The 26,903-nt window shown below is 44.3% G+C and overlaps 1 protein-coding gene across 1 annotated transcript; it reads left to right on the plus strand.

Annotated features, from left to right (window-relative positions):
* The first annotated feature begins 1,101 nt into the window (after nucleotides 1–1,101).
* Nucleotides 1,102–25,252, plus strand: LOC123101310 (uncharacterized). Its single transcript, XM_044522819.1, has 3 exons — nucleotides 1,102–1,261; nucleotides 21,781–22,187; nucleotides 25,160–25,252. Exons 1-3 carry the CDS (start codon nucleotides 1,102–1,104, stop codon nucleotides 25,235–25,237), a joined length of 645 nt encoding a protein of 214 aa, XP_044378754.1. The 3' UTR covers nucleotides 25,238–25,252.
* Nucleotides 25,253–26,903: the final 1,651 nt, after the last annotated feature.

Raw genomic sequence — 26,903 nt, forward strand, 5'->3', positions numbered from 1 at the left:
CTTCTGGTGGTTTGGGAATATATGTGAATATATAGGAGGCAGAGCTAGGTCAGGGGAGTCCCGAGGGGCCCACAAGGTAGGGGGCAAACCTACCCCCTGGGCGCGCCCTCCACCCTTGTGGCCGCATCGTGTCTCTTCTGACTTGATCTCCAAGTCTCCTGGGTGTCTTCTGGTCCAAGAAAAATCATCGCGAAGGTTTTATTCCATTTGGACTCCGTTTCGTATTTATTTTCTGCGAAGCTAAAACACAAGGAAAAAACCGAAACTGGCACTAGGCTCTAGGTTAATAGGTTAGTCCCAAAAATAATATGAAATAGCACATCAATGCATATAAAACATCCAAAACAGATAATATAATAGTATGGAACAATCAAAAATGATAGATACGTCGGAGATGTATCAGTTTGCGCCGACGACGGCACATCGCTCGGCGCGGACGTCGCCTTCCCTACAGGCGGCTCCGTCATCCCTTTCGGCGAGCTATGCGTGTACATCTTGCTCGTCCCCGACGAGTACCCTTGGGAGGTGCTCGCCTTCTTCGACCCGCTGCTATTAGGTGACTGCGGCATCTCCGATGATGTCGCCGACCTCTGTGTTCGCATGAAGGTGCTAACCACCAGCTCTAGAAACGGAACCAGCCATAGCAAGGATCCGCCTGCAGCGGCAGCATCCTGCACCAACCGGGCGAACCCGCTATTGTCGGCAGTGCAGAACCTGCGCGCTTCTATCATGTCAGGTGCTAACTCGGCCGCTGTCGCGACCGAGCTCGAAGAAACATACAAGCGCCTGCTCAACGAGGCCACGCCGCTCGACGTCGCGCAGTGTCGGATGGAGTCCGTGCAACGTGAGTACGACATCGCCCATGGCTTCACTCCGGCTATCGACGGGCCAGCCGGCTCGGGGAGGTGCAACGCCTCGGCGGAGCCATCGGCTAGTTACTTCGCACAAACCGTCCCACCTATAGCACCCCCGTCAAGAACATGAGGGTTGCGCAGGAGGCCACAACCAAACTGGAACACCTGGAGGACGAGGAGCTCCTGCAACAACAGCAACAGCGCCTGACTGAGCTGGTCGCGCCCGATTTGGCGTCGCTCTCGTCAGATGGACAATCGACAGCCGGCCGAGGCGCCCAGGAAAACGTTACAGGAGTCCTCCCCACATGACACGAGCCATGGCTGGCGCAACCATGACCCGCGGCGGTCACCAGCAGGACGGACGAGCCGGCTGGCGAAGGCCGTCGGCAGTAACCTCCGCCTGCGCGGTAGGAGCGGATGGCCTCCATAGGGACGACTGCGATCCCTGCGATAATTGGCCGGCTGGGGCCTCGTGAGCCCAATGACGAGCACTGATAACCCACAAGTATTGGGGATCGTTTGTAGCCTTCTTCGATAAATAAGAGTGTCGAACCCAACGAGGAGCTAAAGGCAGAATAAATATTCCATCAAGTTCTATCAACCACCGATACAACTCTACACACACTTGACATTTGTTTTACCTAGAACAAGTATGAAACTATTTGGCAAGAATAAAACTATGAGCACTTTGCACGAATAAAACTATGAATAAATTGCAAAGTAATAAAAGTGGATAGCTTGTATCAACAAGAAAGTCATTTGTCCCTAGGCAATCGATAACAAGTACCAGTAATCATTCTTGTAATTTTATATGAGGGAGAGGCATGAGCTAACATACTTTCTCCACTTAGATCATATGCACTTATGATTGGACCCCTAGCAAGCATCCGCAACTACTAAAGATCATTAAGGTCATGAAACCCAACCATAACATTAAGTATCAAGTCATCTTTACTCCCATACGCCATACCCCACTTACTCGGGTTTAAGCTTTTGTCACTCTCGCAACCCATCATAAGCGAACCATGGACATATTGCAACACCCTACAACAGGGACCCCTCATGTTTGCGTGAGACGGGGGGCACCATAGGACAACACCATAAATAAAATATACAATCATACCAACCAAGATCATGATTAACCCATAGGACAAAACGGATCTACTCAAACATCATAGGATAACCATAGATCATTGGGAAACAATATATGGAGTTGAGCACCATGTTTAAGTAGATATTACAGTGGAGAGAAGAGGTGTTACACCGCTGCATAGAGGGGGAGAAAGTTGGCATTGACGGTTGATACGTCTCCAACGTATCTATAATTTTTGATTGTTCCATGCTATTATATTATCTGTTTTGGATGTTTTATATGCATTAATATGCTATTTTATATGATTTTTGGGACTAACCTATTAACCTAGAGCCCAGTGCCAGTTTCTGTTTTTTCCTTGTTTTTGAGTTTTGCAGAAAAGGAATATCAAACGGAGTCCAATTGAGCTGAAAATTTATGGTGATTTTTTATGGACCAGAAGAAGCCCCCGAAGCAAAAGAGTTGGGCCAGATGAGCCACAAGGCGTCCACAAGGGTGGGGGGCACGTCCTACCCCCTGGGGGCGCCCCTGTCTTGTGGGCTCCTCATGGACCCCCTGACTTGTTCCCGATGCCAAAAATTCCTATAAATATAGAAACCCCCCAGAAATAAACCTAGATCAGGAGCTCTGCCGCCACAAGCCTCTGTAGCTACGAAAAACCAATTGGGAGCCCATTCCGACACCCTGCCGGAGGGGGAAACCATCACCGATGGCCATCTTCATCATCCCGACGCTCTCCATGACGAGGAGGGAGCAATTCACCATCGGGACTGAGGGTATCTACCAGTAGCTATGTGTTTGATCTCTCTCTCTCTCTCTCGTGTTCTTGATATGGCATGATCTTGATGTACCGCAAGCTTTGTTATTATAATTGGATTATATGGTGTTTCTCCCCCTCTACCTTCTTGTGATGAATTGAGTTTTACCTTTGAGGTTTCACTATTATCGGATTGAATATTATTATGGATTTGAGAATACTCGATGTATGTCTTGCGTGGGATACACGTGGTAACGATGGGGTATTCTATTGATTCACATGATGTATGTTTTGGCACTCAACTCGCGGATTACCGAGGTGACATTGGGGTAATATATGCATAGGGGTTGATGCACATTTTCGTTCTTGTTTCTCTGGTAGGAATCTTGGGGAACTCTTTGAGGTTCTTTGTGTTGGATTGAATATTATGAATCTGAAGTTTTTTATGCATATTGTATAATTGACCCACAGATAATTGTGGTGACATTGTAGTATCTAGGTGACATTAGGGTTGGTTGATGTGTGTCATATGGTGTTATTTTACTATGAACTCTAGGGTTGTTTGTGACACTTATAGGAATAGCTCAATGGATTGATCGGAAAGAATAACTTTGAGGTGGTTTCGTACCCTACAATCAATTTCATCTTATGTTCTTCATGATAGGAACTTTGGAGTGACTTCTCTCGCACGTTGAGGGATTGCCATATGATTTAATTATGTTATCATTGTTGAGAGAACTTGCACTAGTGAAAGTATGAACCCTAGGCCTTGTTAGCATTGCAATACCGTTTTTTCTCACTTTTGCTACTTGCTACCTTGTTGTTTTTATGTTTTCAGATTACAAAACCTATATCTACTATCCATATTGCACTTGTATCACCATCTCTTCGCCTAACTAGTGCACCTATACAATTTACCATTGTATTGGGTGTGTTGGGGACACAAGAGACTATTTGTTATTTGGTTGCAGGGTTGTTTGAGAGAGACCATCTTCGTCGTATGCCTCCCACGGATTGATAAACCTTAGGTCATCCACTTGAGGGAAATTTGCTACTGTCCTACAAAACTCTGCACTTGGAGGCCCAACAACGTCTACCAGGATAAAGTTACATGGTAGACATCAACGGTAGCAAGATTGTTGATGTAGATCGCCATCATGATCCTTGCCCCTCCTTCTTCTTCTTCTTTGGCCTCCCCCCTAGATGGTAGGAGAGTTCCCCCTCTGGTCCATGGCCTCCAAGGCGGCGAAGGGGCAGGAGCCCCTCCGAGATTGGATTTGTCTCTCTGTTCCCTTCTGTTTCGCGTTCCCCTGATCTGGCCGAAAACCATTTCCTATATTGCGGGAGATCCATAACTCCGATTGCGCTGAGATTTTAACACGATTTTTTTGGATATAAGCTTTCTTGCGCCCAAAGTATAGCTCCAACCGACGTTCGAGGAGAGCATAAGACACCTGGGTGCGCCCTAGTGGGTTGTGGGCACCGTGGGCCCCCATTTGCATTGATTCCTCCTCCCAAAAATCACATATATTCCAAAATAATTCTCTGTAAATTTTATCGCGTTTGGACTTCGTTTGATATGGATTTTCTATGAAACAAAAAACATGCAAAAAACAGGAACTGGCACTAGGCACTGGATCAATAGGTTAGTCCAATTAATCATATAAAAAAGTTGCCAAAAGTATGCGAAAGTTGTATAATATTGGCATGAAACAATAAAAAATTAAAGATACGACGGAGATGTATCAGCATCCCCAAGCTTAATTCCTACTCATCCTCGAGTACGTAAATGATAAAAAAGATAATTTTTGATGTGGAATGCTACCTAGCATAAACTTGATCATATATCTAATCCAAGTGTTAGAAGAAGAAGTCAATAAAATGTTTGGCACTAAATATTTGAATGATGAGCATGATTGCAATGTTGTTAGTATGAATTCCTTGAATATCCATGATGCTAATAATATGCAAAGCCATAACCTTGGGGATGCTTTGTTTGATGAAGATGATATTTTTTCTCCCCCGAGTTTTGATGAGCAAAATTATTATGATGATAGCATGCCTCCTATTTATGATGATTATATTTATCAAAGTGGGTCTGGAAGAGTGTCAACTTTAGATAATAATTATCCCACTATTTTGAGAGTGTTGAATCTTTTCACAATATTGATGAAAGTGGATTTGGAGAGGTCATGACTTTATTTAGTGATGAATCCACTATTTTGGAAGAGGTTCCAATTGATTATGGGAACGAAGTTGCTATCTATGATGATTATTGTGATGACATGTATGCTATAAAGAATAATGATAACCATGAAACTTGTCATCATGATTTTAATTTTCAATTGGATTATGCCTCACATGATAGTTATTTTGTTGAGTTTGCTGCCACTACCATGAATGAGAAGAATTTTGCTTATGTGAAGAGTAGTAAAATTTCTATGCTTATGAATCATGAAGAGATGCTTTATGTGATGGTTATATTGTTGAATTCATTCATGATGCTACTGAAAATTATTATGAGGGAGGAATATATGCATGTAGGAGTTGCAATAATATCAAGTTTCCTCTCTATGTTTTGAAAATCTTGAAGTTTTGCTTGCTTTACCTTCCTATGCTAGTTGATTCTTGCTCCCACAAATTATTTGCCCACAAAATCCCCATGCATATGAAGTGGGTTAGACTTAAATGTGCTAGTCATATGCTTCATAATGCTACCCTTATATTTCAACTCTTATCTTTTATGTGAGCATCATTGACATCATCATGGCTAGCTAGAAAGGCATTAAAGAAAAGTGCTTGTTGGGAGACAACCCAATATTTACCCCTACTGTTTTTGCGTGTTCACATGATTAGGCTACTGTATTAATCATGTTTTGTAGCTTCTGTTTCAATAAAGTGCCAAGTAAGACCTTTGGGATGGTCTACGGTGATAGTTGATTTGATCTTGCTGAAAAACAGAAACTTGTGCGCCAAGTAAAATAGTTTCATTTTCTATAGAAGCTTGATAAAATCCTGATTCTTTTTGCACAAGATTTATATACAAATTTCCGAAATTGGCCTAATTGTTCAGAATTTTTGGAGTTACATAAGTATATGAAGTTTCCAGATTACTACAGACTGTTCTATTTTTGACAGATTCTATTTTCATTGTGTTGTTTGCTTATTTTGATGATTCTATGGGTAGTTTCAGGGAGTATGAACCATGGAGAAGTTGGAATATAGTAGATATAACACCAATATAAATTTAGAATGAGTTCACAACAGTACCTAAGTGGTGATTTGCTTTATTATACTAACAGAGCTTACGAGTTTTCTGTTGAGTTTTGTGTTGTGAAGTTTTCAAGTTTTGGGTAAAGTTTCGATGGACTACGGAATAAGGAGTGGCAAGAGCCTAAGCTTGGGGATTCCCAAGGCACCCCAAGGTATTATTCAAGGAATACCCAAGCAACTAAGCTTGGGGATGCCCCGGATGGCATCCCCTCTTTTGTCTTCAATCCATCAGTAAAATTACTTGAGGCTATATTTTTATTCACCACATGATATGAGTTTTGCTTGGAGCGTCATTTTCTTTTATCTGCTTGCTTACTGTTATTTAGAGTAATGTTTTGAATCTTGTAGTTCAATAAAAAGGTCAAGTATAGCCTTTACCATGCTTATTCTGCAAGTCTTTATGTTGTTGTTTGAAAACAGAAAGTTCGTTGTTATGTTTTGAATATTGGTGAATAGTCAGAACATGATAAAATCTTGAAAATTTACACAATGAGTAAAAAACAAATTATTTACAGTGTGGTAATTTTTCAAAAAAAAAATGGATTTATAGAAGTATGATTCATCTTGCATTCTTTACAGACCGGTCTCTTTAGACAGATTGCTGTTATGTTTGCATTATTTGCATATGTTTGTTTGTTTAATGGTTCTATTTGAGGATATGACTGTTAAATATGCAGAGGCATTTAGTAGGCAATATCAAATTATAATTTTAGTGATTTTCTATAGTAGAATGATAAGGTTTTGCATGGATTTATACTAACTTATCTCACAAGTTCTTGTTGAGTTTTGTGTGGATGAAGCTTTTAAGAATTAGGGAAACCGCGGTATGAAAGGAATTAAGGAGACACAAAAACTCAAGCTTGGGGATGCCCAAGGCATCCCTAGTTAATATTCCAAGAAGTCTCATGCATCTAAGCTTGGGGATGCCCCGGTAGGCATCCCACCTTTCTTCTTCAACAACTGTCGGTCAATTTTGGTTGAGGCTAAGTTTTTGCTTCTTCACATGATATGTGCTATCCTTGCAATGCCATTTTATTTTGTTTTGCTTGCTGTTTGAATAAAGTACTTAAGATCTGAAATTTTATTTATGAGGAGTCTTCACATAGTTGCATAATTATTCAACTACTCATTGATCTTCACTTATATCTTTCGGAGTAGTTTGTCATTTTCTCTAGTGCTTCACTTATATCTTTTTAGAGCACAACGGTAGTTTTATTTTGAAGAAATTGATGAACTCTCATGCTTCACTTATATTATTTTGAGAGTCCTTAAACAGCTTGGTAATTTGCTTTTGTTATGAATTTAGTCCTAGTATGATGGGCATCCAAGAGGGATATAATAAAAAATTTCATATAAAGTGCATTGAATACTATGTGAAGTTTGATTCCTTATGATTGTTTTGAGATATAAAGATGTGATATGTCTCCAACATATCTATAATTTTTTATTGCTCCATGCTATATTATCTACTATTTTGGACATTATTGGGCTTTATTATCCACTTTTATATTATTTTTGGGACTAACCTATTAACCGGAGGACCAGCCCAGAATTGCTGTTTTTTGCCTATTTCAGAGTTTCGCAGAAAAGGAATATCAAACGAAGTCCAAACGGAATGAAACCTTCGAGAACGTGATTTTCGAAACGAACATGATCCAGGAGACTTGGACCATACGTCAAGAAATAAAGGAGGAAGCCACGAGGTAGGGGGGGGCCTCCACCCTCGTGGGCCCCCTGTTGCTCCACCGATGTACTCCTTCCTCCTATATATACCTACGTACCCCCAAACGATCAGATACGGAGCCAAAAACCTAATTCCACCGCTGCAACCTTCTGTATCCACGAGATCCTATCTTGGGGCCTGTTCCGGAGCTCCGTCGGAGGGGGCATCCATCACGGAGGGCTTCTACATCAACACCATAGCCTCTCCGATGAAGTGTGAGTAGTTTACCTTAGACCTTCGGGTCCATAGTTATTAGCTAGATGGCTTCTACTCTCTTTTTGGATCTCAATACAATGTTCTCCCCCTCTCTTGTGGAGATCTATTCGATGTAATCTTCTTTTTGCGGTGTGTTTGTTGAGACCGATGAATTGTGGGTTTATGATCAAGATTATCTATGAACAATATTTGAACCTTCTCTGAATTCTTTTATGTATGATTGGTTATCTTTGCAAGTCTCTTCGAATTATCAGTTTGGTTTGGCCTACTAGATTGATCTTTCTTGCAATGGGAGAAGTGCTTAGCTTTGGGTTCAATCCTGCGGTGTTCTTTCCCAGTGACAGTAGGGGCAACAAGGCACGTATTGTATTGTTGCCATCGAGGATAACAGGATGGTTTTTATCATATTGCATGAATTTATCCCTCTACATCATGTCATCTTGCTTAAGGCGTTACTCTGATTTCATGAACTTAATACTCTAGATGCATGCTGGATAGCGGTCGATGAGTGGAGTAATAGTAGTAGATGCAGGCAAGAGTCGGTCTACTTGTCTCAGACGTGATACCTATATACATGATCATACCTAGATATTCTCATAACTATGCTCAATTCTGTCAATTGCTCAACAGTAATTCGTTCACCCATCGTAAAATACTTATGCTCTTGAGAGAAGCCACTAGTGAAACCTATGGCCCCCGGGTCTATCTTCATCATATTAATCTTCCAATACTTAATTATTTCCTTTGCTTTTTTACTTTGCTTTTATTTTACTTTGCATCTTTATCACAAAAATACCAAAAAAATTATCCTATCATACTATCAGATCTCACTCTCGTAAGTGACCTGAAGGGATTGACAACACCTTATCGCATTGGTTGCGAGGAGTTATTTGTTTTGTGCAGGTACGAGGGACTCGCGCGTAGCCTCCTACTGGATTGATACCTTGGTTCTCAAAAACTGAGGGAAATACTTACGCTACTTTGCTGCATCATCCTTTCCTCTTCAAGGAAATCCAATGCAGTGCTCAAGAGGTAGCAAGAAGATTTGTGGCGCCGTTGCCGGGGAGTCTACGCAAAAGTCAACATACCAAGTACCCATCACAACCCTTATCTCCCGCATTACATTATTTGCCATTTGCCTCTCGTTTTCCTCTCCCCCACTTCACCCTTGCCGTTTTATTCGCCCTCTCTCTCTATCCTCCCTCTCTTTCTCTATTTGCCTCTTTTTGCCCGCTTGCTTTTTGTTTGCTTGTGTGTTGGATTGCTTGCTTGTCACGATGGTTCAAGATAACACTAAATTGTGTGACTTTACCAATACCAACAACAATGATTTTATTAGCACTCCATTGCTCCTCTTACCGATGTTGAATCTTGTGAAATTAATGCCGCTTTGCTGAATCTTGTCATGAAAGATCCGTTTCCAGCCTTCCTAGTGAAGATGCCGCTACCCATCTAAATAGCTTCGCTGATTTGTGTGATATGCAAAACAAGAAAGATGTGGACAACGATATTGTTAAGTTGAAGCTATTTCCTTTTTCGCTTAGAGATCGTGCTAAAGCTTGGTTTTCATCTTTGCCTAAATATATTATTGATCCTTAGAACTTGATCATGAACATGTTGCACAAGCTTGGGAGAGGATGAAATTAATGATACATAATTTCCCTACTCATGGTTTGAATTTGTGGATGATTATACAAATTTTTTATGTCGGATTGAATTTGGTTTCTAGAAATCTTTTAGATTTGGCCGCAGGAGGCACTTTTATGAAAATCACTTTAGGAGAAGCTACTAAACTCCTAGATAATATTATGGTTAATTATTCTCAATGGCACACTGAAAGATCTACTAATAAAAAGGTGCATGTAATAGAAGAAATTAATGTTTTGAGTGGAAAGATGGATGAACTTATGAAATTATTTGCTAGTAAGGGTGTTTCTTCTGATCCTAATGATATGCCCTTGTCTACTTTGATTGAGAACAATAATGAATCTATGGATGTGAATTTTGTTGGTAGGAATAATTTTGGTAACAACGCGTATAGAGGAAACTTTAATCCTAGGCCTTATCCTAGTAATCCCTCTAATAATTATGGAAATTCCTACAACAGCTCTTATGGAATTTCAATAATATGCCCTCTGAATTTGAGAATAGTGTTAAGGAATTTATGAATTTGCAAAATAATTTCAATGCTTTGCTTGAAGAGAAATTGCTTAAAGTTGATGATTTGGCTAGGAACGTTGATAGAATTTCTCTTGATGTTGATTCTTTAAAGCTTATATCTATTCCTCCTAAGCATGATATCAATGAGTCTCCCAAAACCATGAGAATTTCCATTGATGAGTGCAAAGAAAGAACAGCTAGGATGCGTGCTAAGAAAGATGCCTTTATAAGAGCGTTTTCTTCTAGTTCCTATGAAAATAAAGACGAAGATCTAAAAGTTATTGATGTATCCCCTATTAAATCTTTGTTTTGCAATATGAATCTTGATAATGATGGGACTGAATATGATCCACCTTTACCTAGAAGGCGTTCCAAAAATTCGGAGTTTTTAGATCTTGATGCTAAATTTGATGAAAGTGGGATTGAAGAAATTAAAACTCTAGATGTTGCTAAACCCACTATTTTGGATTTCAAGGAATTTAATTATGAAAATTGCTCTTTGATTTATTGTATTTCCTTGTTGCAATCCGTGCTAAGTTCTCCTCATGCTTATAGTCAAAATAAAGTGTTTACTAAACATATCGCTGATGCCTTGATGCAATCTTATGAAGAAAAACTTGAGTTGGAAGTTTCTATCCCTAGAAAACTTTATGATGAGTGGGAACCAACTATTAAAATTAAGATTAAAGATCATGAGTTCTATGCTTTATATAATTCGTGTGCTAGTGTTTCCACGATTCAAAAGACTTTGTGTGATTTGTTAGGTTTCCGTGATTTTGATGATTGCTCTTTAAACTTGCACCTTGCGGATTCCACTATTAAGAAACCAATGGGAAGAATCAATGGTGTTCTTATTGTCGCAAATAGGAATTATGTGCCCGTAGATTTTATTGTTCTTGACATAGATTGCAATCCTTCATGTCCTATTATTCTTGGTAGACCTTTCCTTAGAACGATTGGTGCAATTATTGATATGAAGGAAGGAAATATTAGATTCTAATTTCCGTTAAGGAAAGGCATGGAACACTTTCCTATACAAAAAATTAAATTACCTTATGAATCTATTATGAGAGCCACTTATGGATTGCCTACCAAAGATGGCAATACCGAGATCTATCCTTGCTTTTATGCCTAGCTATGGGCGTTAAACGATAGCGATTGTTGGGAGGCAACCCAATTTTATTTTTATTCCTTGCTTTTTTCTACTGTTTAGTAATAAATAATTTACCTAGCCTCTGTTTTGGTTTTGTTTTTTGTGTTTAATTAGTTTTTGTGCCAAGTAGAACCGTTGGGAAGACTTGGGGAAAGTCTTGTTATCTTGCTGTAAAAAACAGAAACTTTAGCGCTCATGAGAACTGCTGCCATTTTTATTTGGAAAGTGATATTTAGTTAATTATTTTTTCAGATTATTAATAGATAAATTCCTCACGTCCATAAATTTATTTTAGAATTTTTGGGGTTGCAGATCTTGCGCTAGTTACAGATTACTACAGACTGTTCTGTTTTTGACAGATTCTGTTTTTCGTGTGTTGTTTGCTTATTTTGATGAATCTATGGCTAGTAAAATAGTTTATAAACCATAAAGAAGTTGGAATACAGTAGTTTTAACACCAATATAAATATATAATGAGTTCATTACATTACCTTGAAGTGGTCTTTTGTTTTCTTTCGCTAACGGAGCTCACGAGATTTTCTACTTTAAGTTTTGTGTTGTGAAGTTTTCAAGTTTTGGGCAAAGATTTGATGGATTATGGAACAAGGAGTGGCAAGAGCATAAGCTTGGGGATTCCCATGGCACCCCCAAGATAATCTAAGGACACCTAAAAGCCAAAGCTTGGGGATGCCCCGGAAGGCATCCCTTCTTTCGTCTACTTCTATCGGTAACTTTACTTGGAGCTATATTTTTACTCACCACATGATATGTGTTTTGCTTGGAGCGTCTTGTATGATTTGAGTCTTTGCTTTTTAGTTTACCACAATCATCCTTGCTGTACACACCTTTTTAGAGAGCCATAAATGATTTGGAATTTGTTAGAATACTCTATGTGCTTCACTTATATCTTTTGAGTTATATAGTTTTGCTCTAGTACTTCACTTATATCTTTTAGAGCACGGTGGTGGATTTGTTTTATAAAAAATATTGATCTCTCATGCTTCACTTAGATTATTTTGAGAGTCTTAAATAGCATGGTAATTTTCTTAAATAATCCTAATATGCTAGGTGTTCAAGATTAGTAAAAAGTTTCTTATGAGTGTTTTGAATACTAAGAGAAGTTTGATGCTTGATGATTCTTTTGAGATATGGAGGTAATAATATCAAAGTCGTGCTAGTTGAGTAGTTGTGAATTTGATAAATGCTTGTGTTGAAGTTTGCAAGTCCCGTAGCATGCACGTATGGTAAACGTTATGTAACAAATTTGAAACATGAGGTGTTCTTTGATTGTCCTCCTTATGAGTGGCGGACGGGGACGAGAGATGGTCTTTTCCTACCAATCTATCCCCCTAGGAGCATGCGCGTAGTGCTTGGTTTCTGATGACTTGTATATTTTTGCAATAAGTATGTGAGTTCTTTATGACTAATGTTGAGTCCATGGATTATACGCACTCTCACCCTTCCATCATTGCTAGCCTCTTCGGTACCGTGCATTGCCCTTTCTCACATTGAGAGTTGGTGCAAACTTCGCCAGTGCATCCAAACCCTGTGATATGATACGCTCTTTCACACATAAACCTCCTTATATCTTCCTCAAAACAGCCACCATACCTACCTATTATGACATTTCCATAGCCATTCCGAGATATATTGCCATGCAACTTTCCACCATTCCATTTATCATGACAGATTCATCATTGTCATTGTAAGTGCATCTAGTGCCACCCCTAGTTGGTTTTGGAGTATTGACGACAAACCTGGTTGAGGGACTAATGTGTTTGTGAGAATTGCAGGATAACACAGGTAGAAGTCCCTCATTGATTCGGTTTTCCTACCAGAGATGACCCCTAAAAATGTATGAAGACATTGAAGTCAAAGGTGGTATGTGAAGACATTCACTTTGAAGACTATGACAAGAGAAGACATTGCGTGAAGATTGTGGAGCGCGAAGACTTAGTTGTTTCGTCGTTCTTTTTCTTGTTTGTTGAGTCATAGGAACCACCGTACTGTTAAGTGGGGTCCAAGAGAACCAGTCAGAATGACTGAAGTGATGCTTAACCAAAATCCTATGTCTTCGAGCGAAGACAATGAGAGCAAATCTTATCCAGAGTTGGATAAGTCAGCTTTGCTTGCAGCCCAAGTAAAGTTGCCGTGTGTGTTTGAAATCTGACCGTTGGAACATGTGTCAGTTCCTTAGTGACCCAGGGTCATTTCGGACAAATCAGGTCGGGTTGCCTAGTGGCTATAAATAGCCCACCCCCTACAACCATAAACGGTTTGCTACTTAGAGTTAGTGTACGGCTTTTGTCATTTGAGAGCAACCCACCTCGAAGCCTTTGAGAGAGAATTCCTTGCGAGGACAAAGCCCTAAACACCCAGAGCCAAAGAGTGTTAGGCATCACTTAAGTCTTCCTGTCTGTGTGATCTGAAGACTTATTACACTTGAGGACTGTGAATCCTCCAACTAGTTAGGCTCGCGTTCTGAGCATCCAAGAGTCATTGTGGATCACCGGTGAACGAAGTCTGTGAAGGTTTGGAAGTCTATCTTGAAGACTTACCAGAGTGATTGGGCGAGGACTGGGTGTCCTTAGCTCAAGGGGAATAAGGTGAAGACACGCTCTTCTGAGTTGAATCTCAGCCTCCCTAACCAGACGTACAGTTGTCACAGCAACTGGAACTAGTCCAACAAATCATTATCTGCAACGAGCCACTGGTTCCATTCTTCCCATCTCTTTATGTGCTGATTGGTCCTTGTGAAGTCATTGCCTGTTTGCATTAGTTATTTGTCTTCACTGTGTGACTGCTTGTTCTGATTGGCTTCATACTATCTTCCATCCTGATCTATACTGCCTAGCTGCTATTAGTCTTTATGCTTTCATTTCATTAAATACTTGACTATGGCTAGCTTAGTGTAGTCTACCTTCCGCTGCATGGTAATAGGTTTATTTCTATCGATTGTCTTCGAAACTTCCATGTTTTGAAGACTTCCATAAAAATCGCCTATTCACCCCCCTCTAGTCGATCACTAGCACTTTCAATTGGTATCAGAGCAAGGTATTCCCTTGTTTTGTGTGATTCGTTTTAACCACCTGGAGTTTTAGCTATGTCGACTGTAGGGATAATCAAAGTCTCCGCTGCATGCCCAGTCTTCGATGGAACTGAATATCCCTACTAGAAGAATAAGATGCGCATGCATCTTGAAGCCATTGATGTCGACCTCTGGTATGTCGTCAAGAATGGCGTCCCCAAGGCTGGTGAAGGTGTCACCGCTACTGATGTCAATAAGTTCGTTCAACTGGACTCCACTTCCAAGAACATCATCTGTGGTCATCTGACCAAAGGGAAGTATGGCCGTGTGAGTGCTCTGGAAACATCTAAGCTAGTCTGGGACTGGCTCTCCAAGGTCAACGAAGGAGTCTCAACCCAGAGAGATCAAAGAATCAGTGTCCTTCGCAACCTCTTCAACCACTTCAAGAGAAACGACAATGAGAATGTTCAGCTCACGTTTGATCGAATCACTGACATCACAAGTGAGCTTCAAGCCCTCGGCGCTACTGAGATCACCAAGCATGAAGTCGTCAAGACACTCCTGAGATCACTTGACAGCTCGTTTGACACCCTAGCCCTGATGATTCAAGAATGCCCTGACTTCAAGACACTCGATCCGTCTGACATACTTGAAAGGCTCAACACACATGAGTTTTAGCTTTCTGAGAAAAGAGACATCTACGGTCCCAACTATGGGCGAACTCGTGCCTTGAAGGCAAAAGCTGTTTCCTCATCTGAAGAAGAATCTGAGTCAGTTCGGATGATCCTGAAGACATTGGAAAGGAGCTTGCTATGCTTGTGAAGAAGTTTCAAAAATTCACCAAGAAGAAAGGTTTCAGGAAGTCCTCACGATCCAGCTCAAGGAATGATGAAGCTTCTGCTCATGACTACAAGAAGAGAACATGTCACAAGTGCAAGAAACCTGGTCACTACATCTCTGAGTGTCCGCAGTGAGACAATGAGAACAAGAAGAAGAAGAGCAAGGAATATGATTCTGATGACAAGAAGAAGAAGAAATACTCAAAGTCTTCTTCCAAGTCTTCCTCAAAGCCTTCATCACACAAGAAGATCTCATCTGGCAAGGCTCGTGCGTTTGTTGGCAAGGAAATGGATTCACAGGAGGAGTCTGCTTCTGAGGAGGAGGAGGTGGAGTCTGAGGAGGAGTCCGATTCTGGTGTTGCAAGTCTGGCTAGAGCATACATTGCCAAGTCCATCTTCAACACTGAAGACAATGACTTCATCACCGACGCCGGTGCAAATGACAAGGACAACTCCGCTCGCACCTACTTCATGGCACGCGGTGCCAAGGTAAACACACGCACTACTCACTATCAAACATCCAGTGAAGATGACTCTGATTGTGGTTCCAAACCCAGCTATAAAACACTTGCTAAAATTGCAACTGAACAACAGAAAGCTATGGAACATATTCAAAAACTGTTAGACAAAAGCGATGATCTGTTAGACGTTGAAATGACTCGATCTCAGTCCTTAATTGAAGACATAAAAAATCTTCATGTTAAGTATGAGGAACTTGAAAGTCCTCATGAAACGCTCTCAACAACTCATGAAAAGCTTTCCTATGATTTTCTTCAAAGGAAGCAAGATCTTGAGAAATTGAGAGCGGCTCATGAAGATCTTCAAAAGGAAAACGAGTCACTTCGCGCCAAACAGATCCGTTCCGCTCAGGAAGGATTTGAACCACCATGTATTAAATGCATTGAGTGTGACAACGCTACTTCTGTTGCTGGATGTTCTACTGCTGCTACTATTGCAATATCTTCAACTGTTGATGTGGTAACTAACCCCTCTGCTGAGGATACCACTGCTATTGCTGATGAAAATGCTAGGTTGAAGACATTGCTTGAAACAGGGATGTACAAAAGTCTCAAAGGTCATCAAACACTATGTGATGTCCTCAAAAGGCAGATCCTGAACCGAAACCGTAGGAAAGAAGGTGTTGGGTTTAAAAGGAAAATGAATGCTGATGGCTCTTACTGGAAACCTGAGCAGCACCCCAAAACCACATGGGTTGCTGCAAAGGAACCTTCAGTGGATCCATCCACCCTATCTGGCTTCACTTGTGCTAATCCCATTGTTATTGATGAATCCTTTGATGCAAACTATAAACTGTTTAAGAATCAAAATGGTGAAGTGTTTGCCAGGTATATTGGTACTAACTGCAGGAATGGGCCACCTATGAAGAAAGTCTGGGTGCCAAAAAGGTGTTTGGAGAATCTTCCTGTGAATGTCGTTGAGGGAGTCCTGGATTAGGGGGTATCCGGACAGCCGAATTATATCCTTTGGCCGGACTGTTGGACTATGAAGATACAAGATTGAAGACTTCGTCTCGTGTCCGGATGGGACTCTACTTGGCGTGGAAGGTAAGCTAGGCAATACGGATGTGTATATCTCCTCCTTTGTAACCGACCTTGTGTAACCCTAGCCCCCTCTGGTGTCTATATAAACTGGAGGGTTTTAGTCCATAGGACAACACACAATCATACCATAGGCTAGCTTCTAGGGTTTAGCCTCTCCGATCTCGTGGTAGATCAACTCCTGTAATACTCATATCATCAAGAATAAATCAAGCAGGACGTAGGGTTTTACCTCCATCAAGAGGGTCCGAACCTGGGTAAAACATCGTGTTCCCTGCCTCCTGTTACCTTCCGCCTTAGACGCACAGTTCGGGACCCCCTACCCGAGATCCGCCGGTTTTGACACCGACATTGGTGCTTTCATTGAGAGTTCCTCTGTGGCGTCGCCGTAAGGAAGGATGCCTTGTCTCGTTGTTAAAAGCAACATCACCGCCGGGGGAGCTCTGGCTGTCGGCCAAACTCTCCGGCTAGGCAGTTTTGTCATGACTGCCTGTTCGGCCGCTGCACCAACGATGACTTCTCGGGTCATCAAAAACAGCCTCCACGTCGGCTCGGAAGTCCCCGAGCAGATGGATCCAATGGATCTCTCTTCCCTAAACGAACTCTTGGATCGCATCGCCGCCTTGGGACTTGCTACGAACTATGATCGGATTGGGCTTAAACCCGATCAAAGGGAGATTAACTCTCCACCGATCACCCATCACGTTGCGGTGGTGGAGGAACAATGCGACAACTCTTCCTCTATTTTGAGGACTAACTATGTCCGGATTCCTGAGCTCTCCGAGCCGGATACCCGCTTACGGGAGGACATTACCCAAGCCCTGAACCTAGAATCAGGCAGCGGGCCAAATTTATCGGGTAACACTCCGGAACCCGAACTTCCAAGATTGGAAACTCCTCGGCCCCTGGGTCTCAGATCGGGTAGGGATTCGAACTCAAATCCACCCACCCACCCAGATATAAACGATCTTTCCCACATCAGGCAAGAGCCCCATGAAACAATACATCATTATTGGGCCAGATCCCTCCTTGTGATGAACAAGGTTAAGGACTATCACGAGGAAGATGCAGTCTCACTTTTTTGCAATAATTGCACGGACAAGGGAATCCTTAACGCCTTAAGTCGCCGTGACATATCACGCTTTGCTGACTTGGAGTCAATAGTACGAAAGTACTGTGCGATGGAAAGCGCCTGGAAAACCGAAACAAAATTTTGGGATAATCCGACTCCGAATATACACCCAGTCCGAAATAAAAGGGTGCACTATCATAAGACGCCCGAGCTAGTTGCAAAGAAACAAAAACCCTCTACAGGGCATGGAACCGTACTAGAGGGGTGGCTTAACAGACCCTGCAAAATTCACAGTACAACGGATACAATACCAACACACAGCCTTAGAGCATGTTGGGTACTCTGGCAGGTGGCCAAAAGTGGTGAGGATCTTCTTATCCCAAATGCCACAAAGCACCATCCCGTGGATAATAAAACAATGTTAACAGTCTTTGAGACCTTTGCGTCAAATAATAGGCGCAAGCGAACACTCCGCAGCATGGCCGAAATCTGCCACGTAGCAGCAATAAATCCATGGAGTGACACGGCTATTACCTTCAATGCCAGTGACGAACCTAAATTCCGAACAGCCCGAGCACCAGCTGCATTGGTCCTTAGTCCAATTGTGGATGGCTTTCGACTCACCAAAGTACTCATGGACGGCGGCGGTGGATTAAACCTCATATATGAGGAAACTCTTCAAAAAATGGAAATAAACTGGAACTGCATTAAGCAAAGTAGCACAACCTTCAGGGGAATCATACCCAATCGGGAGGCACGATGCGCTGGGAAAATCACACTAGATGTGGTATTCGGTACACCAGAGAATTACAGGTCCGAAGAAATTACATTTCAAGTGGCCCCGTTCAGCAGTGGATACCACACCCTTTTAGGACGTGAGGCGTTCACAATCTTCCAAGCCATACCCCATTACGGGTACATGAAGCTCAAAATGCCCGGGCCCAATGGAATCATCACCCTCGCTAGTGATCCGGACACAGCACTCCGAGCCGAAAACAAAACAGTCGCACTGGCCCTCGAGGCATTATGTGAAGCCCTCTCGGCCGAGGAGCTAACCACGCTATGCTCCACAGTGGACAGGGACGATGTGATACTCGATAAGAGATCCAAGTCCACCTCTTTTAAACCAGCGGATGAAATAGTCAAATTCCAAGTCCACCCAACGGACCCTACAAAAACAGCCTCCATCGGGGCATAGTTAAAACCCGCCATGGACGCCGCACTACGAGAGTTCCTGCGCGAGAATTGGGACATATTCGCCTGGCACCCCTCAGACATGCCAGGAATCCCACGCAGGCTGGCCGAGCATAGCCTCAATATCATAAAGGGATTCAAGCTGGTCAAGCAAGCTCTTCGGCGTTTCTCCGAACCTAAGAGACATGCCATGGGAGAGGAACTAGCCAAGTTATTGGAGGCCGGATTCATCAAAGAGATAAAACACCCGGACTGGCTAGCAAACCTGGTGATGGTACCAAAGATAATCCTGGTGCCTTTGTGTCGATTTCAAGGACCTCAATAAAGCTTGCCCAAAGGATCCCTTCCCCCTCCCCCGCATCGACCAAATTATCGATGCTACCGCAGGACACGAGTCATAGTGTTTCCTCGACGCATACTCCGGTTACCACCAAATCAAGATGGCGTAGTCCGACCAAGCCGCAACGGCATTCATCACACCATACGGTCCCTTCTGTTTCAACACAATGCCTTTTGGGATCAAAAACGCCGGCGCAACATATCAGCGCATGATTCAGACATGTCTAGAGAAACAAATCGGCAAAATAGTAGAGGCATACATAGACGATGTGGTTGTCAAAACCAAACACATCGACTCTTTGATAGACGACTTGAGGCTCACATTCGACAACCTCCGAACATACGACATTAAGCTCAATCCGGAAAAATGCGTCTTCGGCGTACTAGCCGGAAAGCTCCTGGGTTTCATTGTCTCAAGTAGAGGTATTGAAGCTAACCCGGCCAAAATCCGAGCTTTGTCACAGTTGGCTACCCCAACAGACCTCAAACAAATCCAAAAGTTAACAGGATGCGTGGCGGCTCTAAGCCGCTTTATCTCCCGCTTAGGAGAAAAGGCTTTACCCCTTTATCGCCTCCTCCAGCGCACCGAACACTTTGAGTGGACGGACGTTGCCACAGCCTGATTGGAAGAAATAAAGGCCATTTTGGCAACCAACCCAATCCTGGCCGCGCCAAACATCGGCAAACCGATGTTGTTGTACATTGCGGCAACCCATCAAGTTGTAAGCGCAGTGCTCGTCGTCGAACGAGAAGCTGACGGACATAAATTCCCTCTTCAAAAGCCGGTATACTATGTATCCACTATCCTCACTCCATGCAAATCACGGTACCCACATTATCAAAAGATAGCCTACGCGGTATTCATGGCATCCCGGAAGCTGCGACACTACTTTCAAGAGTGTTCGATTACAGTAGCCTCGGAAGTGCCACTTAATGATATTTTAAACAACCGCGACGCTACGGGCCGGATTGCCAAATGGGCTATTGAGCTCCTCCCGTTCGACATAACATACAAACCTCGACGAGCCATTAAGTCGCAAGTATTGGCCGACTTTGTCGCCGAATGGACGGAGGCCGAACTCCCTAAAGAGTACGGCGCATACTCCAGTTGGATCATGCACTTCGACGGTTCTAAAATGCTGGCTGGTCTAGGGGTTGGCGTCGTCCTGACGTCCCCAACCGGAGATACCGTTCAGTACGTACTGCAAATATTGTACACACACCCCCAACAACGCAGCCGAATACGAAGCCCTGTTGCATGGTCTTCAGATGGCAGTCTCCATGGGAATTCAATGCCTGGAGGTGCGTGGGGATTCAAACCTTGCAATATCCCAAATAAATGTAGACTTCGACGCCAAGGATCCGAAAATGGCGGCCTACCGAAATGTCGTCCTAAAAATGTCAGCTCGGTTCGAGGGGCTCGAATTTCACCATGTGGCTTGGGAAAACAATCAGGCGGCGGATATCCTCGCCCGCATCGGCGCAAAACGCGATGCGGTCCCCCCCAACATCTTTCTGGAAAGGTTGTTCAAGCCATCCGTAGTATGGGAAGGGGACACCGGTAACCATAGTCCGGACCCGGCCAAAATGCCCGATACCGAATACTCTGACACAATCGGAGGCCCCGCCACCAAAATCACACCTTCAGCCCACGTAATAATGGCCATTATAGCCCCGTGGACAGAACCATTCCTGGCCTACCTAACTAGGCAGGAACTTCCGGAGGACCAAAATGAGGCACGCTGCATAGTGCGGCGATCTAAGGCCTACAGGGTCCACGAGGGAGAATTTTATAAAAAAAGCACTACCGGAGTCTTTCAAAGGTGCATCTCCGAAGAGGAAGGGCGAAACCTTTTAGCAGAAATCCACGCCGTACTCGGCGGTCACCATGCCGCAGCCCGGGCTCTTGTAAGCAAGGCCTTCCGTACAGGATTCTATTGGCCAACGGCTCGGGCAGATGCACATGACTTGGTCCAATGTGATGTCCGGATAATTAAGCTACAGTAAACCCCTGCTAATGGTGCCACGTCATCACATTACTATTGCTAATCCTCACTTGGTCCAAATCACTGTTCATGTTTAAACTCAAATTCAAAGTCAAAAATTCAAATTTGCCAAACATGAAAACTAAAATGTTCAAAGTGTGGAAAATAATCCCCGGTATTTTGCATGTTGGAACTAACCTCTTTTGGATTCCCAAAGTGCCCCTAGAAAATTGTTTAGTGGTCCCACATCAATTAAATTGGCCTTTTCTATTTCTAAAAATTGTTACGCAACTCCTTTGGACCCCAAACTTTTTGGTGTCATATCAAGTTATTGTGTTAAAATTTATGTGCCAAGTTTTGTTCAAAGCAAAAATCATTTGATGTCCCAACTAGATGCAAAACAGGGAAAGGTAATAGAAACAATTTGTTTTTTAAGAGGAAAAGCCTTCCCCCCCTCCTCCCCTGGGCCTTGGCCCAACTGGCCACTAGGCCGGCCCAGCACGCCCCTGTTTCCCCCTTACCCTGTTCACTACAGCCGTGGCTGCCACCGATGCCCGCCACGGCACCGGTCGGCGCCGTGGCAACCATCCGCCGGCGAACCGCCCCCTACTAGACCCTGGCGCGCCCCCGCTAACCCTAACGCGCCCCTCCCTCGCTCTCTCCCCCACACCCTCGCGCCCCATCTTCCTCTCCGCCTCGCCCGAGCGCTGCCATTGCCCTGGCCACCTCGCCGGCGTGCTCTCCGTCGACACCGCGACATGGGAAGGCGTCCACGAGCTCCGCAGCTCCCCTCTGCATCGACTACGGCCACCAGTTCAAGCCGGGCGCCCCCACATCGCTGGATCCGAGCTCTCTTCCCCGTCGGCCGCCGTGCGCCTCCCGCCATCGATCCCGTCTCCCTGCGCTCCTAAACCGCTCAATGAGCCTTTCTTGAGCTCCACGGTGAGCTTCCGCTTCTCTTCCCTCCCTTAGCGCCGTCTCTCGTAGCCCGTAGCCCTGCCGCCATCGTTGGCCGAACGCCTCCGCCGCTAACCTCGTCGCCGGCCCCGTGCCGGCGACCATTTGGTCCAGCCCCGCTGCCTTTAGCTGGCGTACAAGCCCAGGGACCCAACGCGCTCCTCCGCGGGCTTTGCCGTGCCCAGCTTCGCCGGTTCCATCGACGCCCGAGCGCCATGGCCGCCCCTGGCCTCGCCTCCAACTGCCGCCTGCTCCTGCCCATGGCTACGCCCGCCTGCTCCTCGCGCGCGGACGTCCGGCCGTGCAGCCCCGCGCCCCTGCCCCTCGCTGCTAGTTGCGCTGCTGCTCACTACTTGGCCGCTGCTTGCTGCTCTGCGTACCTGCTACTGCGTCGCTGCACTGCTTGCTACTGTAGCTGCTGCTAGTTAGCTTTGCAATTTCTACGTTGACTAAGCCCCTAAACAGCCCCTAATCAGCGTTTAAATAGTTGTTAATATTTGTAAAAATAATATGATTAGGTAGTAGACTTGTCAAGGCTTAAATGTTTCCATTGTACCGAATCCAGTTGATGCATGGATTAATTCCTATGAAAATCGTAAATTGCTATCTTATGTTAAAAAGAGAACATATTTAACCTCTAGCATCGTGTGTTGCGTGTTGTGTGTGTGTGTGTGCCGTGCGTGTGGCCGGCTGGGTTCTGCCCAGCAGTGGCCGGCCCTTGTTAGTACTAGGGTTAGCTAGTAGTATTAATTAGTGCTAAGTTAGTCTAGTAGTAGATGACATGTAGATCCCATTAAATAAATTGGGTTTAATTAATTGTTTAGGTAAATAGTCCATGACATGTGGGTCACAGCTTTCCTTTTGACTAGTCAAATTGACTTGGTCAACCCGTATTAAAAGTAATTTAGAAAATCTAGAATATTGTTTAATCTTTAAAAATTTAATAGAAAATAAACCATAGCTCGGATCGAAAAACTTTATACATGAAAATTGTTCAGAACGACGAGACGAATCTGAATACGTGGTCCGTTTACCTGTGAGATGCCTCTATCTATCTGAACATGGAACTTTCCCTCTCCGGGCATCTGTCTGACACAGGTCCGAAACCGGGAAAACATTCCCGGTTGACTTCCCCCTTCACCTGTATCGTGTAGCACCGCGTTAGAACACGTCTAGCTCTGCCTGTTGTCCCGTTATGCACTTGCTTGCTATGTATTTACTGTTTCCCCCCTCTTCTCTCCGATAGACCCCGAGACCAATGCCGTCCCAGTGATCGACTACGTCGACGACGACCCCTCCTTGCCAGAGCAACCAGGCAAGCCCCCCCCTTTGATCATCTCGATATCGTCCATTCCATTCTCTCATGCTTGCATTAGATATTGCTACTGTTATTGTTTGCTCCTATTCTGCTGCATAGCCTGTTTATTGTAACCTACTATTGTTACCTACCTGCTTATCCTAAACTGCTTAGTATAGGTTGGTTAGAGACCCATCAGTGACCCCCCCACTTGACCCGACTGCCCCGCTGGATTATCAGAAGACCCGATCAACGGGATCGAAGACCAGGCCCCGACACCTCACGTCACATCACGCCCCTTTGTTGCTCGACTCTGTAGAGTTACCATCGAGTGCTGAGGGTGGAACCTCATACATCACTCCTGATGAGATCTCTGTAGAGTAGCTATTCGGTCGTGGTCATCGAGGGTGATTTCCTCCTTAACCACCTCTGATACGACTCTGTCGTGCAACCCCTCAAGTGTGAACCTCTAGGGTGGTTCTTCTTACGTTCACCTTGATGTTTACATCGAGTGGGAATCCGACAAGGGTGATTCCTCAGGTTTTCTCCCTTGGTGTTAGACACACGGTTACTATGGTTACTATGACTTTGCACTGGACCCTGTTACTAAAGACGGGTTGGCCCTGAGGGGTACCCGCGCGAGCTTAATTGCGAGTGATGTGGAGTCGGGCGGACTTGGAAGGTGCCCGCGAGATAATTATGAGGCGTGGCCGGGCATTCCTAGCCCTTGCCGCAAGTCCTCGAGACGGGGCAACGGGGTCACATTTTTCGTGAGTCTCTGCTTGTTACCGCGCGTTCCTAATCCACTACGATTTGAATATTTGATCCGAGGGGCCTCTGGCCTGATAGCACTAACCATCACGTGGGCATAGTATGGGCGTTCTGCGTCGTATGCATCAGTCGAAGCTTAATAGACGTCAGCGATTGAGCGGCGTGCGCCGGGTTGGACTGCGTAAGCACCTGCCTTGTTGAAGGAGGTAGCTAGGTCTGCTCACCGGCCGCCCACGCAACGTGCAGGAGTTCCCGGGGAGATGTCCCATGACCCCTGGGGGCATAGGTTTAGTCCGGCGTGCTGGCCTCTCTATTAAGCCTAGGTCGGGTTGCGGCGTATTGTTTGGCCGAGGCCGGACATGACCCAGGAAAGTGTGTCCGGCCGGAGTTAATCGAGCATGGTGGGTAAGTTGGTGCACCCCTGCAGGGAAGAAAATATCTATCGATAGCCTGTCCTACGGTAACGGACACTTGGAGTTGTATCCCGATCGATACAACTAGAACTGGATACTTGTGATGAGAACTGGATGGTGATGAGAATTGGATTGTGATGATAATTGGATAGTATGGCTCTGGGATTGCTTTCTCGCAGGGAGTCGAGAAAGGATCTCCGGCCGAGGTTGATAACACTACTACTACTTTACTTTATGCTACTCTACTCCCTCCTGTTGCTGCAAGATGGTGGTTTTCAGAAGATGCTAGTCTTCGATAGGACTAGGCCTTCTCTCTATTCTGGCATTTTTGCAGCCCAGTCCACATATACAACCTTCCTTTGATAATGTTGCATATGTAGTGTAGATCCTTGCTTGCGAGTACTTTGGATGAGTACTCACGGTTGCTTTGCTCCCCCTTTTCCCCCTTTCTTCTTTTTTTTGGTTGATGCAACCAGATGTCGGAGCCCAGGAACCAGATGCCACCGCCGATGCCTACTACTACGTGGAGACCAGCGACGACCAGGAGTAGTTAGGAGGCTCCCAGGCAGGAGGCCTTGCCTTTTCGATCGTAGATGCTTTTGTGCTAGCCTTCTTAAGGCAAACTTGTCTAACTTATGTCTGTACTCAGATATTGTTGCTTCCGCTGACTCTTGTGTATTCGAGTTTATGTATTCGAGCCCTCGAGGCCCCTGGCTTGTAATATAAAGCTTGTATTATTTTAATTTGTGTCTAGAGTTGTGTTGTGATATCTTCCCGTGAGTCCTTGATCTTGATCGTATACATTTGCGTGTATGATTAGTGTACGATTGAATCCAGGGTGTCACATCCAACGTTGCGCCGGTTGCCAGCTCTTTGCAAATCAAAGCCACATGCCACCCACCGCCCTTCAAACAATCCCCATTACGTGGCCCTTCGCAGTCTAGGGGCTTGACATGGTTGGACCCCTTAAAGGGGGAACCCACAAGAAAAATACTTACTGGTCATGGTGGATAAATTCACCAAATGGATAGAGGCCAAGCCTGTTAAAACAGCCGAATCCAGACCAGCGATAGACTTCATATCTCAGGTCGTACACCGTTATGGCGTCCCCCACAGCATCATCACTGATAACGACACAAACTTCACAGCCGATGAGGTAAAACTTTGGTGCAGCAAAATGGGCATCAAGCTCGATTATGCTTCAGTCTATCACCCACAAACCAACAGCCAAGTCGAGCGAGCAAACGGTCTTATAATGAGCGGCATTAAACCCAGATTAGTGCGTTCCTCAACGGAGTCTAACACTGATACGTCTCCGTCGTATCTACTTTTCCAAACACTTTTGCCCTTGTTTTGGACTCTAACTTGTTTGATTCGAATGGAACTAACCCGGACTGACGCTGTTTTCAGCAGAATTGCCATGTTGTTTTATGTGCTGAAAACAAATATTCTCGGAATGACCTGAAACTTCACGGAACATCTTAGAAAAAATAATAAAAAATCCTCGCCAAAGATGAAGACCAGGGGGCCCACACCCTTCTCACGAGGGTGGGGGATGCCCCCCCAGGGCGCGCCCCCTACCTCGTGGGCCCCCTGGATGCCCTCCGACGCCAACTTCAACTCTATATATTTGCTTTCGAAGAGAAAAAATCAGGGAGAAGAAATCATCGCGTTTTATGATACGGAGCCGCCGCCAAGCTCTAAAACCTCTCGGGAGGGCTGATCTGGAGTCCGTTTGGGGCTTCGGAGAGGGGGATTCGTCGCCGTCGTCATCATCAACCATCCTCCATCACCAATTCCATGATGCTCACCGCCGTGCGTGAGTAATTCCATCGTAGGCTTGCTGGACGGTGATGGGTTGGATGAGATTTATCATGTAATCGAGTTAGTTTTGTTAGGGTTTGATCCCTAGTATCCATTATGTTCTGAGATTGATGTTGCTATGACTTTGCTATGCTTAATGCTTGTCACTAGGGCCCGAGTGCTATGATTTCAGATCTGAACCTATTATGTTTTCATGAATATATGTGAGTTCTTGATCCTATCTTGCAAGTCTATAGTCACCTACTATGTGTTATGATCCGGCAACCCCGAAGTGACAATAATCGGGACCACTCCCGGTGATGACCATAGTTTGAGGAGTTCATGTATTCACTATGTGCTAATGCTTTGTTCCGGTTCTCTATTAAAAGGAGGCCTTAATATCCCTTAGTTTCCAAT

The sequence above is a fragment of the Triticum aestivum genome, chromosome 5A (genome assembly GCF_018294505.1).
Source record: "Triticum aestivum cultivar Chinese Spring chromosome 5A, IWGSC CS RefSeq v2.1, whole genome shotgun sequence".
Classification (NCBI taxonomy): Eukaryota; Viridiplantae; Streptophyta; class Magnoliopsida; order Poales; family Poaceae; genus Triticum; species Triticum aestivum.

What these genes read in the sequence shown, in the direction of transcription:
- LOC123101310 (XM_044522819.1), top strand. Translation starts at nt 1,102, where the DNA reads ATGGACAATCGACAGCCGGCCGAGGCGCCCAGGAAAACGTTACAGGAG. An exon ending in CAGTAACCTCCGCCTGCGCG is followed by an intron (nt 1,262 to 21,780) that starts GTAGGAGCGGAT and finishes TGTTCACTACAG; the next exon opens with CCGTGGCTGCCACCGATGCC. An exon ending in AGCCTTTCTTGAGCTCCACG is followed by an intron (nt 22,188 to 25,159) that starts GTGAGCTTCCGC and finishes TGATGCAACCAG; the next exon opens with ATGTCGGAGCCCAGGAACCA.